Source organism: Rutidosis leptorrhynchoides, chromosome 11 (assembly GCF_046630445.1).
Source record: "Rutidosis leptorrhynchoides isolate AG116_Rl617_1_P2 chromosome 11, CSIRO_AGI_Rlap_v1, whole genome shotgun sequence".
Classification (NCBI taxonomy): domain Eukaryota; kingdom Viridiplantae; phylum Streptophyta; class Magnoliopsida; order Asterales; family Asteraceae; genus Rutidosis; species Rutidosis leptorrhynchoides.
Window position 1 is genome coordinate 361,742,157 of NC_092343.1, and position 19,990 is coordinate 361,762,146.

General features: G+C 32.7%; 1 protein-coding gene across 1 annotated transcript in view; it reads right to left on the bottom strand.

Moving 5' to 3' along the window:
* Positions 1-228: 228 nt before the first annotated feature.
* The window catches only part of LOC139875892 (uncharacterized), a 44,048-nt gene continuing 24,286 nt past the window's right edge, over positions 229-19,990 (bottom strand). The window contains exon 9 of the mRNA XM_071863187.1: positions 229-309. Coding sequence (XP_071719288.1) covers positions 229-309 — 81 coding nt within the window. The remainder of the gene's footprint in view (positions 310-19,990) is intronic.

Consider the following 19,990-nt stretch of genomic DNA (forward strand, 5'->3'; position numbering starts at 1 on the left):
ACCTTTATCATGTCAAACCACATCACAACCGACACCGTAAACCACCTACAAAACCATGACTACTATACCTATGTTTATGTTTGAATGGACTGTTAAACTGCTGCTATGTTCTGGGTTCCAGTCGACAATACGCCATCCATGAAGTCCATTATCTGCTGCAACTATACGAACTCCACTTTCTGTACCATTTGATATTTTGATCAAAACACAAACTACAGATACACCTTCCTATGTTTCTGTTCCAGCTGTAAATAACCTCCATACTCCACCACTCCATCTCCTTGTTGCTGCAGCTTCAACCACCAACCACTGCCACAGTGACTATTTTTGATTTGTCACTTAATTACTGCAGCTGCTTCTGTCCTCTTTCTGTCAACGCAAACAACCCTAAAACAACCACCAAATAAACCTACATATCACCACAGTTTTACTCCATTTAATAATGATGATGACATAAGGCGATGATGATGATGATCACGGTATTATAAAGATATTAATGGTACGGTTTTTGCCTTCTACTTAATAACTTGAATGTCACCCAAAGTATCATCATTAGGTTCATGATCTTAGCCGTAAACTCCATCTTCTATCACCACTATGTTTATTACTATTTCGATCAATTCAGAACCATAATCACTTTTGTCACTATCCATCGACGCTTTAATGATGATGAGAGTTATGATATATATTGATCGTATAGATTAGGGTATTAAGATCATGATTTTATGTCGTAATTAAAAATATGATTGTATGGATGATAATATTGACGAGTTAACGAGATAGATGATAGGATTTTATGAAGATAAATAATTAGGGGAATGATAAGGATGCTAGGGTTAAATGATAGTGATTTTCCAACCGATTAGATTTTGAAAAGATGAAGAGGGAGAGTGTGTAAAATGAGTTAATTAGATTAAAACCCTACTTATAAAAAAAACGTGACAGATCAGTTGGTTAAGGGTGGTTGTGATTATCGAGACGTCCTGGGTTCGAATCTAGACAACTGCAAGTATTTTTATCAAAATTAAAAATCGGATTGGGCTTTGAGTTGGGCTTCTGTTATTGCTCTATTAAAAATTGGGTCGAATTCAGGTTGGGCCGAAAATCAAAGTGATTGCTGGGCCGAGATCCACTAAGCAGTTGGACTATTCGGATTGGAAGCCAAAAAACGGGTTATCTTTAAATGGATACGATTTAATTCAGGAGGACAAACTTAGAGTAATGGTTTAGTGTGTGGTTGGGTGAGCGAGAGGTTTCGGTTTCGAGCTCTGACAGCGGCAGTTATTTTTTTAAAAGCTAATTTGATAAGGTAGCCTATTTTCTTTCATTTATTATTATTATTATTATTATTATTATTATTATTATTATTATTATTATTATTATTATTATTATTATTACTGAAATGATTTTTATATAAAAACATTACTATTTTTATATTATTATTATTAAATTACATTATTATTAAAAACTATCATTATTATTATCATTACTATTTTAATTATCATTATTATCTTAATTATCATTTTTACTATTATTTTTATAACAAATAAATATTATACTTATATTATATATAATTATATACTAAACTCATTAACATTACTTTTATAATTATTACAAATAACAAATTCTTAATAAAATACTAATATACATATTAAGATATCTACATATATAAATATTAATCATTTTAAATATATACAAATTAAATACATATAACATATAAACTAAAATATAATATATACAAGTTTGTTCGATTACAAATATATATGTTAATATACATTAATAATATAGGTTCGTGAATTCGAGGCCAACCCTGTATTGTTCAAAATAGTCATATGTATTTTTACTACAAAATACAGTATGGTGAGTTTCATTTGCCTTTTTACCCTTTATATTTTTGGGCTGAGAATACATGCTGATAATGCTAAAAACGAATATATATTTCATAGCATTATTCCTCAAGAAAGACAAGCTTTTAGTTGCAATTGTTCTATTTACAAGTGATATTCGTTTAAATAATAAAAGGTGAAGACAAAAGACAGATTCGACGAATTGAAGACGCAAACGACCAAAAAAGCTCAAAAGTACAAAATACAATCAACGAGGTTCCAATTATTGATAAGAAACGTCTCAAAATTACAAAAGTACAAGATTCTAAACGAAAAGTACAAGATATTAAATTGTACGCAAGGACGTTCGAAAATCCGGAACCGGGACCAGAGTCAACTCTCAACGCTCGACGCAACGGACTAAAAATTACAAGTCAACTATGCACATAAATATAATATAATATTTAAATAATTCTTATAATTATTTAATATATTATATTTATTTATTAAAACGTCGACAAACAAGAAAACAAGGATTTTTAGCTGTCACCGACGGCCAGGCGATCGCATGGCCTGGAGGAAGAAATCCCATGCGATCACATGGCCAACTTTTCCAGTTCACAGGCCTATAAAAATCGAGCTTTGGTGCACCATTTATCCAATATATCAATCTCTCTATATCTATACGTTATATTTATATTTATAATTTATATTTTAATTTTAATTTTAATTTTAATCCTAATAATAAGGGTATGTTAGCGAATGTTGTAAGGGTGTAAGTCGAAATTCTGTCCGTGTAACGCTACGCTATTTTTAATCATTGTAAGTTATGTTCAACCTTTTTAATTTAATGTCTCGTAGCTAAGTTATTATTATGCTTATTTAAAACGAAGTAATCATGATGTTGGGCTAATTACTAAAATTGGGTAATTGAGCTTTGTACCATAATTGGGGTTTGGACAAAAGAACGACACTTGTGGAAATTAGACTATGGGCTATTAATGGGCTTTATATTTGTTTAACTAAATGATAGTTTGTTAATTTTAATATAAAGATTTACAATTGGACGTACCTATAAATAACCATATACACTCAATCGGACACGATGGGCGGGGTATTTATATGTACGAATAATCGTTCATTTAACCGGACACGGGAATGGATTAATAGCCACTAGAATTATTAAAACAGGGGTGAAATTATGTACAAGGACACTTGGCATAATTGATAACAAAGTATTAAAACCTTGGGTTACACTCAGTCGACATCCTGGTGTAATTATTAAACAAAGTATTAAAATCTTGTTACAGTTTAAGTCCCCAATTAGTTGGAATATTTAAACTTCGGGTATAAGGATAATTTGACGAGGACACTCGCACTTTATATTTATGACTGATGGACTGTTATGGACAAAAACCAGACGGACATATTAAATAATCCAGGACAAAGGACAATTAACTCATGGGCATAAAACTAAAATCAACACGTCAAACATCATGATTACGAAAGTTTAAATAAGCATAATTCTTTTATTTCATATTTAATTTCCTTTATTTTATATTTAATTGCACTTCTAATTATCGCATTTTTATTTATTGTTATTGTATTTAATTGCACTTTTAATTATCGTACTTTTTAATTATCGCAAGTTTATTTTATCGCACTTTTATTATTCGCAATTTCATTATCGTTATTTACTTTACGCTTTAAATTAAGTCTTTTATTTATTTAATATTTTACATTTTGTTTTAACTGCAACTAAAGTTTTTAAAATCGACAAACCGGTCATTAAACGGTAAAAACCCCCTTTATAATAATAATATTATATATATTTGTATTTTTATAAATTTAAACTAATATAGCGTTAAGCTTTGTGAAAAAGATTCCCTGTGGAACGAACCGGACTTACTAAAAACTACACTACTGTACGATTAGGTACACTGCCTATAAGTGTTGTAGCAAGGTTTAAGTATATCCATTCAATAAATAAATAAATATCTTGTGTAAAATTGTATCGTATTTAATAGTATTTCCTTGTAAAATTTAATAGTATTTTATACCCCCTTGCTTTAACATCAAGTATTTTTGGCGCCGCTGCCGGGGAACGCCGAAGCGAAACGCCACACACATAAAAAAAAAAAGATTTTTATTTTTAGTACGCTTTTGTAGAAATACGTTTTAAATATTCAAAAATATAAAAACAAAAACAAAAATATAAATATTTTTAAGTGTTTGTAAGTTATATAAAAGTTTCTTTATCTTTATTTTATAAAAATATAAGTTTTATTTAATTTATATAAATATATTACATAATTTTATTAAAACAGCAAAACAGAAAAAAAGAAGAAGAAAAAAAATAAAATAATAAACTCCCGGGCCTGCTACTGTAGCAGCCCGTAACCTGGCCCAAAATTCGCGATCGCATGAGCCCGAAGGCATAAACTCATGCGATCGCATGAGAATGTCTGACACGCCAACTGCAACCCTAATTCAGCATTAATTACGAAGTTTATTTATTATTTAATTTAAAACCCTAATTAAGGTTTATTATTTAATTAGTTATTAGTTTTTTTTATTATTTTGTTTGTTTAGTTTAATTAGTATAATTAAATTATAAAACTAATAGTTTTATAAAATAAATAATATAAAAATAATATTTTTATAAAAATTGTACTTTTTACAACTTTTAGTATATTTTTATATTTTGTCCCTTTTTAATTGTTTTAGCGTAACTTTTGTATTTTTCGCTCGTATTTAGTTTTAAGATATAATTTTTGCCATAGTTATTTTTATTTCTAGATTTTTAGGCCTTGCCGTAAAATCCCTTAAGTGCTTTTTCTTTAGACTAAGATTTAGGTGCTTTATAATTTTGCGACGCCTTTTTCAATTTTAGTACCTTTTTAGGTTATTTTCATTTGGGATATAGTTTTACTTGTAAGCTTTAATATTTTTAGACGCCTTTTACCTATGTATCAATTATCATTCCAATTAGTAATCTCAATTTGCGATTATAATTTTAAGTTAGTGATAGTAATAAGGTTGGGTTAGTCGAGTGTTTTTAAGTTCTATAAGTCACTCTTTTTCTTTCTTATTTTTATTTTTCGATTTTTTCCGACGCACTCTTTTTCTTTCTTATTTCTCGCTATTCTAGTTTTAGGACATAGATTTTTATTCTACTTCTTATCTAAATTTCTTAAAATTACGAAAATTTATTTTAAGTGGTTAAATTGATAGACATCAAAATTTTCTGGTTCGTAGTAATAGTTGGATTTGTACGTGGACAGGGTTATTGGAGCCAAACAGTCCTCAATTATATTGAGACCAAACGAATCCTGCCCCTCTGCTGCATCTTTTGGCTATTCGAAACGTGGGCAAAATCAGAAAAGTATATTGATTGGATAACTTATATAATTTTTCTTTCCTTTTTAAAAACTAATAGGATATTTAGTGAATGCACCGAGCAAGACGTTCACCACCTTTTGTACGTTCACCACCTGTAACTAGATCAAGACATTTAGCAAATATAACCGCCGTTGATTTTTCTTTAGAATTGTCATCCAGTCGACCAAGTACTCCAGTTCAAATTTCCGATAATCCATTTTTTGAACCCGACCTCACAATTGAGAATCCGGAGAATATTCAGGGACGATTCATAGATCCTGAACCACTAAACTTTCCTCCGGAACCACCAATCATTCAAACAGAGATTGTTGAGGAACGAACCATTAAATCAGAATCCTCTAGTGATTCGGATTCAACAAATTCAATTATGGAGAATCTGGAACCTTTAAGTATGGAAGACCGAATGAGAGCTAAACGCACTGGCCAAGGTCACGCAATTAATCATCCAGACATTAATGCGCCAGATTATGAAATCAAAGGACAAATTCTACACATGGTGACTAATCAATGCCAATTTAGTGGTGCACCGAAGGAAGATCCAAATGAACATCTTCGTACCTTTAATAGGATCTGTACTTTATTTAAAATAAGAGAAGTGGAGGATGAATAGATATATCTCATGTTATTTCCCTGGACTTTAAAGGGAGAAGCCAAATATTGGTTGGAATCGTTACCTGAAGGGGCGATTGATACATGGGACGTTTTAGTTGAAAAATTTCTTAAACAATTCTTTCCGGCATCTAAAGCCGTAAGACTTCAAGGAGAAATTGTTACGTTCACACAGAAGCCAAATGAAACTCTATATGAGGCGTGGACAAGATTTGAAAAGTTATTAAGAGGATTTCCGCAACATGGTTTAGACACATGTCAAATAGTACAAATATTCTACCAAGGATGTGACATCACTACAAGAAAAGACATCGATATAGCAGCTGGTGGTTCTATTATGAAGAAAACCGAAACTGATGCTTATAAAATTATTGATAACACTGCTTCCCACTCACATGAGTGGCACCAAGAAAAAGATATCGTTAGATCATCTAAAGCAGCTAGAGCCGAGTCTAGCCATGACTTAGATTCCATTTCCGCAAAGATAGATGCTGTGGAGAGACGAATGGAAAAGATGACTAAGGATATTCACTCAATACGAATTAGTTGTGAGCAGTGTGGAGGACCACATTTGACAAAAGATTGTCTCAGTATTGAATTAACAATGGAACAAAGAGAGAATATTTCATACATGAACCAAAGGCCTGGAAATAATTATCAGAATAATTATCAACCACCAAGACCGATTTACAATCAAAACCAGAATTATAACAGAAATGTTCCATACAACAACCAACAAGGTCCTAGCAATCAACAAGTGTCCAACAATAATTACAATCAGCAAAGACCTAATTTTCAAAACAAACCACCACAACCCGATGATAAAAAGCCGAATTTAGAAGATATGATGACGAAGCTAGTTGAAACTCAAACGCAGTTTTTCACATCTCAAAAACAAACCAATGAACAAAATGCTCAAGCATTTAGAAATTAACAAGCTTCTATTCAAAATCTGGAACAAGAAGTAAGTAACCTAGCAAGGTTAATAGGTGAAAGAAAACCGGGAAGTTTACCTAGTGATACAAATGCTAACCCCCGGAATGAAACAGCTAAAGCCATTACCACAAGAAGTGGTACAACACTTAAATCACCTGAAATACCTGTAACTTCTGATGAAGCTATTCCTACTCCACAAGAACCACAACCTGAACAAGATAAGGAAAAAGAACCGGTAGTTGAAAAGGTTAATGAAGATAACACAGTTAAGGCTAAACCTTATGTTAAACCATACCAACCACCACTTCCTTACCCGAGTAAAATGAAAAAAGAGAAACTTGAAGCCGAGCAATCCAAATTCTTGGATATGTTTAAACAGATAAATGTAAATCTTCCTTTCATTGATGTGATTTCAGGAATGCCTATATATGCTAAATTCTTGAAAGATCTGATCACGAATAGAAAGAAAATGGAAGAACTCTCGGCTGTTACTATGAACGCTAATTGTTCAGCAGTGTTGTTGAATAAGATACCAGAAAAACTATCTGATCCAGGAAGTTTCACAATTCCATGTTTTATGGGTAGTCTTAGTTCAATAGAAGCATTGGAAGACTTAGGTGCTAGTATAAATTTAATGCCATTTTCACTATACACTAAACTAGACCTTGGAGAATTGAAACCAACTAGAATAAGTATACAACTAGCCGATCAATCAATAAAATATCCTAGAGGGATAATGGAGAACATGCTAGTTAAAGTTGGTACTTTAGTATTTCCAGTAGATTTTGTTGTTCTGGACATGGAAGAAGATTCTCAAGTTCCTCTCATATTAGGAAGACCATTCTTAAACACGGCTAAAGCAATGATAGACGTGTTTGGTAAGAAATTGACCCTAAGTATAGAGGACGAGAGTGTTACCTTTTCAGTTGATAGAGCAATGCAACAACCGCAATCTGCAGATGATACATGTTATTATATTCAAACTATAGATTCACATGCAGAATTGTTAGAAGAATTTCCAGAATTACAAGGAACAGGAGAATGTTCTTTAGGAGAAGGAACAGAACAAATTGATGAAGCTGAAATGTTAGCTACACTTATAGCTAATGGATATGAACCAACAACAGAAGAAATTCAAATGCTAAAAGAAGAAGACAGATATCGATACAAATCATCGATAGAAGAACCTCCGAAATTAGAGTTAAAGCCACTTCCAAACCATTTGGAATACGCTTATTTACATGGTGAATCTGAATTACCTGTAATAATATCGTCTTCTCTTACTGAAAATGAGAAATCACAACTCATTTCTGTGTTGAAAGCTCATAAACCAGCCATTGCATGGAAGATTCATGATATTAAAGGAATAAGTCCTTCGTATTGCACACATAAAATCCTTATGGAAGAAGGTCATAAAACGTATGTGCAACGCCAACGAAGACTAAATCCGAATATGCAAGATGTAGTTAAAAAAGAAATTATTAAACTGCTAGACGCAGGTTTAATTTATCCAATCTCTGATAGTCCATGGGGAAGCCCAGTTCAATGCGTGCCTAAGAAGGGTGGCATGACTGTCATTACAAATGAAAAAAATGAGCTTATTCCTACTAGGACTGTAACAGGATGGCGTGTATGTATTGATTATAGAAAATTAAATGACGCCACCAGAAAAGATCACTTTTCCTTACCTTTCATTGATCAAATGTTGGAAAGATTAGCCGGAAATAGTTACTATTGTTTTCTAGATGGATTTTCCGGATATTTTCAAATTCCAATAGCACCCGAAGATCAAGAGAAAACCACATTCACGTGCCCTTATGGTACTTTTGCTTACAAACGCATGCCATTTGGACTTTGCAACGCCCCTGCAACCTTTCAAAGGTGTATGATGGCGATTTTTCATGACATGATAGAAGAATGCATGGAAGTTTTCATGGATGACTTTTCAGTCTTCGGTGATACATTTGAATCATGTCAAGTTAATCTGGAACGAATGCTTATTAGATGCGAACAATCAAATCTAGTTCTTAATTGGGAGAAATGCCATTTCATGGTTAAAGAAGGCATCGTTCTTGGACATAAAATCTCAAAGGAAGGAATTGAAGTGGATAGAGCTAAAGTAGATGTAATTGCTAAACTTCCACATCCTACCAATGTTAGAGGAGTTAGGAGTTTTCTAGGGCATGCCGGTTTTTACCGACGTTTCATAAAATATTTTTCTAAAATTGCCACTCCTATGAATAAACTCCTAGAAAAGGATGCTCCATTCATCTTTTCAGATGAATGTATCAAATCTTTTAATATTCTTAAAGAGAAACTCACTAATGCGCCGATCATGATAACACCAAATTGGAATCTACCATTTGAACTAATGTGCGATGCAAGTGATTTTGCAATGGGAGCCGTTTTAGGACAAAGGATTGAAAAACGATTTCAACCTATATATTATGCTAGTAAGACATTACAAGGAGCACAAACAAATTACACAACTACTGAAAAAGAACTCCTTGCTATTGTCTTTGCTTTTGACAAATTTCGTTCATATCTCGTTCTAGCAAAAACGATGGTCTATACCGACCATTCTGCTCTTAGATACCTATTTTCGAAACAAGATGCTAAACCAAGATTAATCCGTTGGATCTTACTCTTACAAGAGTTTGATATTGAAATCCGAGATAAAAGAGGAGCAGAAAATTCGCCGCTGATCATCTTTCTCGTCTTGAAAATCCCGAATTAGAAGTTCTAAATGAATCGGCCATACAAGACAACTTTCCTGATGAATATCTATTGAAGATAGATTATAATGAAATTCCATGGTTTGCAGACTATGCAAATTATTTAGTATGTGGATTCCTTGAAAAAGGATTATCGTACCAAAAACGAAAGAAATTCTTCAGTGATATAAAACACTATTTTTGGGAAGATCCACATCTGTTTAAAAGTTGTCCAGATGGAATAATACGCCGATGTGTATTCGGAGATGAAGCTAGTAAAATTTTAAACCATTGTCACACAGGACCAACAGGAGGGCATTATGGGCCTCAACTAACAGCAAGAAAAGTTTACGATGCTGGATTCTATTGGCCTACAATTTACAAAGACGCACACCTTCTTTGCAAATCCTGTGATGCTTGTCAAAGGGCCGGAAAAATAAGCCAACGTGATGAAATGCCACAAAATGTCATACAAGTATGTGAAGCATTTGACATTTAGGGTATTGACTTTATGGGTCCATTTCCAAAATCTCATAATAATCTCTACATTCTCGTTGCCATTGATTATGTATCTAAATGGGCGGAAGCACAAGCTCTCCCAACTAATGATGCACGAGTTGTAGTCAACTTTTTAAAACGTATTTTTGCAAGGTTTGGAACACCGAAAGCTTTAATAAGTGATCGGGGTACTCATTTCTGTAATAATCAACTTGAAAAAGTTCTTAAAAGATATGGAGTAACTCATAAAATCTCCACTGCTTATCATCCACAAACAAGTGGACAAGTTGAAAATACTAACCGAGCTTTAAAACGTATTCTAGAGAAAACTGTAGAATCAAATCCGAAGGAATGGTCCATTAAATTGGAGGATGCACTCTGGGCTTTTAGAACAGCCTACAAAACTCCAATTGGAACCACACCTTTTAGACTTGTTTATGAAAAAGCATGTCATCTTCCAGTAGAAATTGAACACAAAGCATTTTGGGCTTTGAAGACATGTAATCTTGATATGCATGAAGCTGGACGTCTACGATTAAGTCAACTAAACGAATTAGAAGAATTAAGACATGAAGCATACGAAAATTCGTTAATATATAAGGAAAGAACGAAGAAATGGTATGATAAAAGAATCAGAAGTTTAAAAGAATTTAAAGAAGGAGACAGAGTTCTTCTTTTCAATTCACGATTCAAGCTATTTCCTGGAAAATTGAAATCAAGATGGTCTGGACCATTCATAGTCAAAAGATTTTTTCCATACGGAACGATAGAATTAATAAATTCAAATGGGATTGAATTTAAAGTTAATGGTCACAGAGTTAAACACTACATAGATAGTCCGATGGAATTCGACAATGAAGTTAATCACAATTTCGATACCACAGCTAACTAAGTGTGGGGAGAATCAAGTCTTTAAAGGATAATATGTATTTCTGTTAGAGTTAGATTGTCTGTTTTCGTGTAGTTCTCGAAAATGGAACCCGAATGGTCTTTCCCTAGCAGACCCTAAAGAACTAGTCTTCTCCCCCCATTCTGAATTTTTATTTTTTTTTAGGTTTTTACGAAATGAAGACTGCCTGTGAACTAAACCATGGTCTAATGCTACACTCTTTGATCACTAAACGTAATAATGACACACTTCCGAGTGAAATAGTATCAGTAATCAGAGAAAGATTGGACGGAGTAAGAAAAGAATCCAGATGCGAAGATAATAAGTTACAATTTGGTAAAGGAAAATCAAAATCCGCAGCGAAAAGAAGAGCACGACACCTTGAAAGATGTCACAAATGCGGAAAATGGTCACATGGAGGTAAATGTTCAAATAATCAAACCTATTCAAATACCGAATTTGTTACTTTATGCAGAGACGGACCGTTCATATGTTTAGAAGAAAAAACACTGAATGCTCGAGGTTACGCCTATGTAGCTATGGAAAACCAATTAAACCGACTATCTTATGAATGGGATAGATCATATAACTAAGAATACTATCTCACAGGTAAGTCTGTACAGTTTTTATTTTTTTATATTTTATTTTTAACCTTTTGATAATAAACGCTAATTTGTTCACTATAAAGTATTAAATTGGTATTAAATAAAATTAGGTTTGGCGACCGAAATTATTGATATCATTCAAAAATTTATTACATCACTGCGAAATTTAACGTTTATTCTTAAGGTATAAATATCTTTAATCAATCAACCCAAAATATTTCAAAAATTCGTCATGAGTTAAATTAGGTCATGGAACCGAAATTACTTTACCGAAAAGAGGGGCGTATATTTTTGATAATATTTGATTGATTAAAGTGGGATAAAAAGCCAAAAAGATTTTTAATTTTATTTTTACCATGTTTTTAAAATTAATATATAAATCTTAAATTAATATTGTAAATTTTGTAAAAACAATATATTTAAAATTGTAAATATTTGAAAAATATAATATAAGTTTGGTGTGATTTTATAATATGAATTTTTAAATTAAGTTTGGTGTGAATTTTTAATTTTTAAAATAAGAATTTTTAATTTTATGCATTTCAAATTTTAAGATTGGTGTGAATTTAAAAACAAAAATTTACTTTATCTCATTAAGTTAAAAAAATGATTTTTAAAATTCGTCGTAAGTTGAAGACTAGGTCATTGAACCGAAATTGCTTTACCCGAGGGAGGGACAAGAACTTTTATTATCATTATTTTTAATCTTATTGAATTAAAGTATGCCAAAAACATTAAAAAAACGCTAAAAATCTTAGCTTTTAAAACAATCGCTACAAAAAGACAAATTTTAAAATTTTGTCAAAGGACGGACTAGGACATCGATCCGAAACGACCTCGTCCTAAATAACAAGGGAAACAAAATTTTAAAATTAATTACTTAATTGTTTTAATTAGTATAAGATAAAAAAAAGAAAAAAAACTGAAAGTACTGTAGCCGGCACCCCATGCGATCGCATGGGGTTTGCACTTGGAACCCATGCGATCGCATGGGGACCAAATGCAGGCCTGATACATACAGCCTGTTCTGTTCTGCCTCACACCAACACACACACAAAACATACAAAAATACTCCCAAATCACCTCTAAAATTCACCATTTTCACCGTAATTCGTCATTTTTCTTGCTCTAATCATGCCTAGATTCTCATTCTTCAGCAAAATGGTAAAAATTACACCCCTAAACTCTATAAATTCCTAGTTTTGTGATAATTACCAATTTTTTACCTAATGCAATTTTGTTAATTTCTAGTGTAATTAGTGTATACATTGAGTAGTGTAACATGTTTAGATAGTTAAATGATCCAAACATTGATCCTAAACATGATTTTTGGAGATTAAAGTGGACTTTTTAAGTCCAAAATTCATGAACTTGATTAATTTGATATATTTGCCATTTGAGACTTGTTTAATTATTAGTAATGACTATTTTGACATGTTATTTGAGTTAAATGCTTATGAATTTTGTATACATTTTCATATGTGCTTATTTGAAAAGTGTAGAATTGTGAAAAATTGTGAAAATGTGTATAAGTTTAATTTTGATTTAACATGTTATAGTGATTGTTTTAAGTTGTTATTTTCCTAACACTAATGCATATTTGGATGCCAAATTTTGTGTTTAATGTGTTTTGCAGAAAGCCGATACTGGAGGTTCAGGAGCATCATCATCTAGACGACCAGCACCAGCACCAGAACCAGAACTAGAAATGCAACACGAACAAGAACCACAACAGGAACAACAACAATAGCCTGATCAGCACATACCTTATTATGATCTGGTACAGTTTGTTGATGAATTCATAGTATTCCCAATGAGGCCGCCAGTAGAATTCCCAATGATTCCTGAGCACACTCTGCATCCTAATCTGAGATTTGATAGGAGATGGAGAGATTACGAGACATATCAAAGGAACAAATTCAAATTGGTAACAAAAAATGTAGAGGTGCCAAGGGTAATCGATTGGGCCCCTTTGGAAACGGTCCATCTAGCTGACCGTGTTAGACAGCTTTTAGTTCAAAGGTATGGCAGTTCTTCTTTTACAGATTGGGAACGTCTTTTCACCATTCGTAGACCTGTATATAAGGAATGGTGTGTTGAGTTGATGAGTACTGTATCACTTGATACAAATATAGTTAGAATAGATGATAGAAGATTTCTTAGGTTTATCCTTGGCAGTAGGATGTACAGAATGTCCATGCTGGACAAGGTCAGGGCCTTACAGATATATACTCCTGGTGAGTTGCTATTACCCGATTGTACAAATTTGATTCATTATGGTGAAAGGGTAGATAGTAACTTTGACACTGACGCCATTTGGAGGCGTATGTCACATTTTGATGTTTTTACACGAGCAGGAGGACACTCCTATACACATATTGACAGAGCCGAGCTTCGTATTATTCATAGATTTTTGGCTAACTCGATTACACAGAGAGGTCATAATAAAGAAAAAATTACCTTACATGATTTATTCTACCTAAAGTGTATTCGGGATCCTAGAAGCTTTGTCAATATCTCTTACTGTGTTGCTTTTTATTTATCTAAAATGGTAGAGGGAATGCAGGACGGGAGTGTAATAGGAGGAGGTATTTTTGTTACTCTCATTGGAGAGTATTTATGTGTTGATAGGAACCAAGGGGGTCCATTACAGCTTTGTAGAGAACAGGTTGAGCCCTTAGGATTGAAAGTTTATGTGGGTGCTAAGGTATTGAAAAGTAGACGTAACCAGGCAGTACCCTATGAGGGATCTCATCCTCAGGTAGAGAGAGGCTCAGACGAGGAAATGGAGGAGGCGGAAGACATTAGGGATGTCTTTAGAGATGCTATTCTTGACGTCCACGTTCGTATAGATGAGGAAGCAATGACGAACGCGGCCATACATAGTATGTATGAGTAGTGGAACTCCGAGCGAGTATACGAGGATTATAGGCGACGCCAACACGATAGCTGGTTAGTTCATCAGCACCAAATCATGAGCAAGCTATCATATCAGGTACCAAATAATTACGTACCTACTCGACCTGCTCATTTTCCGCCACATAGCCCCGATATCCGACCACCCTTTAACCGGTATGACTATAACCAAGCCTATCAAAACACCTATAACTAACAATGGAACCCACCTGATGAGATGAACTGGAACCCATATCCAGATTGATTTAGTTCCATTTGGTTATTTATATGATTTTTATGTTTTTATCTTTTTACTTATTCATGTTTAAACTTATGTTATTGAATATACTTATGTAATCTTTATCATTTTTATTATTATTGTGTACTAATATTTCACATTTAGGATTTGAAAGTGGGATATTAAGTCCCATTTCAAATTGCCATGCATGTTTATATTTGTATGTATGTATATTGTAAATTGTACAAAACAGGGTAAAACAGCGCATTTTCAAAGACTGGCATTAAGTTCAGCAAAAGCTAGTAATTTTGACGACAAGATGACAAATAAATGTGATGTAACAACAGACAAAATGAACAAATGATATGCACCATTTATCATTCAGCAACCAAACGCCAATATGTTTGGAAACTTTGGTAAAATTTAATCATTTTTACGCTAATCACCCTCAATAATTTAAATTGTTACTGATTTCTTGCAAATGAGGGCATTGCAAGATCTTAAGTGTGGGAAGGGGTTAAATTCTTTCGGATTTTTAAAATTTTTATCTTAAACACTTGGTTACCATTAAAAATACTAGTAACGTAGTAGTTGTATTAGAATCTAGTGCTCTCTGATGATAAAGAACAGCCCTAGTCTTATATACTGACTACCCAATTCTAGTAAAATTTTTCAAAATTTTCAATTAAATGAACTCAAAATCATGTTTATACATATTTATGAACGATAAAACTAGGTGTTAACACTGAAATTATTGTTACCTCAGAAAGGACATAAATTGAGAAACAAACCAAAATGTTAAAATTCATTTAAAATGGAATAGAGGACAATAAAAAGAAAAATAAAAGCCAAGTGTGGGAAAAATTACCAAGTTATCTTAAACATATGTCACATATTTCTGTAACAAATAACTGAAAATACTTTTGCTTTGGACTAAACTAAACTATTTTACCCGATGAAAGAAAAGAAGAGATGGATCTACACGATGAATCAATTCCGTCATTAAAAGAAAGTAAAGTCTTTCGAAAAAGAAACGCGCTTCTTGATTTAGGTCATGAAGTTGTCATCTAGACCAGCTGTAGGTTGACGAAAAACCTAGAAAAGTCATCACTAAAATCAGCAGGAAATTCACGGACCTCAACATTAAACAGGGTCGCCAAGTGGTCAGATTTATCCTAACCATGAGAAGGATTTATCTCGTAAAATGGGGGGCACCGTGCAAATTAGCTGGATAAGACTAATGAATCAGTTCCCCAGAAAGGATAATCTCCTTAAAGATTAAAAATCAGCTTTTAAGCCTGATATTACTCAATCCTAGAGATTGACCTTAAAGATTGAGAATTCAAACTCATGGAATTCAATGATATCTAAACTCGAGCTTGAACGAGAAAATATTTTGATCAAATTATAAACCGATTTGTTTTCTGAAAACCCATTTTCAATACGTTCATTACCATTGAACGTAAAATCCTAGGAATTCACCTGGAATTCATTAGGTCATCTGAACCAAATCGGGTGTCAACCGTAAGAACGGTGGTTGCATAGCATGGTTAAAGACAGGACCTTGTGCCAGACCGACAAATTATAAGGGTGAGCTTTACTATTGCTCCTACAAAGGATAGTAATTGCGTCCGACATGTTATAGACCATAATTAAAAGCATGTCAGGGGACATTGCCTTAACATTTGCTTGTTCAACGCTTTCCTTTACAACCGGACGGTAGTTTACCGAAAGGTAATATACGGGACAAGTAAACTGGACGTGTTGCTTTCCTAATACAAGGTTAGCAAGTGGGTGACACAAAACCGCAAGTTTTAAGCTAAAATTTTCAAATCTGAAACCCACCAAGCCCACAAAAATATTTTGCAAACACCGGTGAAGGGTTATTCCGGAAAACTTATCTAGGGTAAAAACTAGATTTAATTTTTAAAAGATCAAATGTTTTCATAAAGATCCAATTTCCTTAATGGATCTAAATTTTATAGTCATGTGGGACTGTAAACCACATCGTTACTACCATTGTTTATACCGCCGTAAAGAAATCACTGATGTACAAAGTGTGAAGAATAAAGAAGTGATTCTTGTATTTCAAGACTATATTGCTTGAGGACAAGCAACGCTCAAGTGTGGGAATATTTGATAATGCTAAAAACGAACATATATTTCATAGCATTATTCCTCAAGAAAGACAAGCTTTTAGTTGCAATTGTTCTATTTACAAGTGATATTCGTTTAAATAATAAAAGGTGAAGACAAAAGACAGATTCGACGAATTGAAGACGCAAATGACCAAAAAAGCTCAAAAGTACAAAATACAATCAACGAGGTTCCAATTATTGATAAGAAACATCTCAAAATTACAAAAGTACAAGATTCAAAACGAAAAGTACAAGATATTAAATTGTACGCAAGGACGTTCGAAAATCCGGAACCGGGACCAGAGTCAACTCTCAACGCTCGACGCAACGGACTAAAAATTACAAGTCAACTATGCACATAAATATAATAAAATATTTAAATAATTCTTATAATTATTTAATATATTATATTTATTTATTAAAACGTCGACAAACAAGAAAACAAGGATTTTTAGCTGTCACCGACGGCCATGCGATCGCATGGCCTGGAGGAAGAAATCCCATGCGATCGCATGGCCAACTTTTCCAGTTCACAGGCCTATAAAAATCGAGCTTTGGTGCACCATTTATCCAATATATCAATCTCTCTATATCTATACGTTATATTTATATTTATAATTTATATTTTAATTTTAATTTTAATTTTAATCCTAATAATAAGGGTATGTTAGCGAATGTTGTAAGGGTGTAAGTCGAAATTCTGTCCGTGTAACGCTACGCTATTTTTAATCATTGTAAGTTATGTTCAACCTTTTTAATTTAATGTCTCGTAGCTAAGTTATTATTATGCTTATTTAAAACGAAGTAATCATGATGTTGGGCTAATTACTAAAATTGGGTAATTGGGCTTTGTACCATAATTGGGGTTTGGACAAAAGAACGACACTTGTGGAAATTAGACTATGGGCTATTAATGGGCTTTATATTTGTTTAACTAAATGATAGTTTGTTAATTTTAATATAAAGATTTACAATTGGACGTACCTATAAATAACCATATACACTCAATCGGACACGATGGGCGGGGTATTTATATGTACGAATAATTGTTCATTTAACCGGACACGGGAATGGATTAATAGCCACTAGAATTATTAAAACAGGGGTGAAATTATGTATAAGGACACTTGGCATAATTGATAACAAAATATTAAAACCTTGGGTTACACTCAGTCGACATCCTGGTGTAATTATTAAACAAAGTATTAAAATCTTGTTACAGTTTAAGTCCCCAATTAGTTGGAATATTTAAACTTCGGGTATAAGGATAATTTGACGAGGACACTCGCACTTTATATTTATGACTGATGGACTGTTATGGACAAAAACCAGACGGACATATTAAATAATTCAGGACAAAGGACAATTAACCCATGGGCATAAAACTAAAATCAACACGTCAAACATCATGATTACGGAACTTTAAATAAGCATAATTCTTTTATTTCATATTTAATTTCCTTTATTTTATATTTAATTGCGCTTCTAATTATCGCATTTTTATTTATTGTTATTGTATTTAATTGCACTTTTAATTATCGTACTTTTTAATTATCGCAAGTTTATTTTATCGCACTTTTATTATTCGCAATTTCATTATCGTTATTTACTTTACTCTTTAAATTAAGTCTTTTATTTATTTAATATTTTACATTTTGTTTTAACTGCAACTAAAGTTTTTAAAATCGACAAACCGGTCATTAAACGGTAAAAATCCCCTTTATAATAATAATATTATATATATTTGTATTTTTATAAATTTAAACTAATATAGCGTTAAGCTTTGTGAAAAAGATTCTCTGTCGAACGAACCGGACTTACTAAAAACTACACTACTGTACGATTAGATACACTGCCTATAAGTGTTGTAGCAAGGTTTAAGTATATCCATTCAATAAATAAATAAATATCTTGTGTAAAATTGTATCGTATTTAATAGTATTTCCTTGTAAAATTTAATAGTATTTTATACCCTTTAGCTTTAACATCACATGCGCAACTTTTTATAACTGTTTTACGAAATAGACACAAGTAATCGAAACTACATTCTATGGTTGGATTATCGAATCGAATATCACCCTTTTTAGTCTGGTAATCTAAGAATTAGGGAACAGACACCCTAATTGACGCGAATCCTAAAGATAGATCTATCGGGCCCAACAAGCCCCATCCAAAGTACCGGATGCTTTAGTACTTCGAAATTTATATCATGTCCGAAGGAGGATCCCGGAATGATGGGGATATTCTTATATGCATCTTGTTAATGTCGGTTACCAGGTGTTCATCCATATGAATGATATTTTTGTCTCTATGCATGGGACGTATATTTATGAGAACCGGAAATGAAATCCTTGTGGTCTATTAACATGATGGAAATGATTATTTATGTTAAACTAATGAACTCACCAACCTTTTGGTTGACACTTTAAAGCATGTTTATTCTCAGGTATGAAAGAAGTCTTCCGCTGTGCAATTGCTCATTTTAAAGATATTACTTGGAGTCATTCATGACATATTTCAAAAGACGTTGCATTCGAGTCGTTGAGTTCATCAAGATTATTATTAAGTTAATTATAATTAGATATATTATAAAATGTTATGCATGCTGTCAACTTTCGATGTAATGAAAGATTGTCTTTTCAAAAACGAATGCAATGTTTGTAAAATGTATCATATAGAGGTCAAGTACCTCGCGATGTATCAACTGTTGTGAATCGTTTATAATCGATATGGAATTCTTCCGGATGGATTAGGACGGGTCTCTACAAAGATTACACGAAAATATGAACATTTAGAAAAGACACTTCGTGATGAGTGTTATTATTTATGCGAAAAAACGATCGACAAAAATAACATTCAAGATAATATTGTTCGTGAAGAATGTTAACGTTTTTTTTTCTTCATGTTTTGTGAAGTAAAATTTAGCCCGATTTAGAGTTTAGGGTTTAGGGTTTGGTGTTTTGAGTTTATTCCATAAACCCAAAACACCAAACTCTAAACCCTAAACCTTAAACTCTAAACTGTTCGTGTTAAAAACTCAATCTAAATCCTAAATCTAAACCCTAAATCTAAACCCTAAACCCTAAATTTCTAAACCCTAATATCTAAACCCTATAAACCCTAATATCTAAACCATAATATCTAAAACCTCAACATACGCTTAAAAAACACGATAATTGTTATATATTAGTTCTTCGAGCGTTTTCCCGTCAAAATAAAAACATTTATCACAAAGTATAT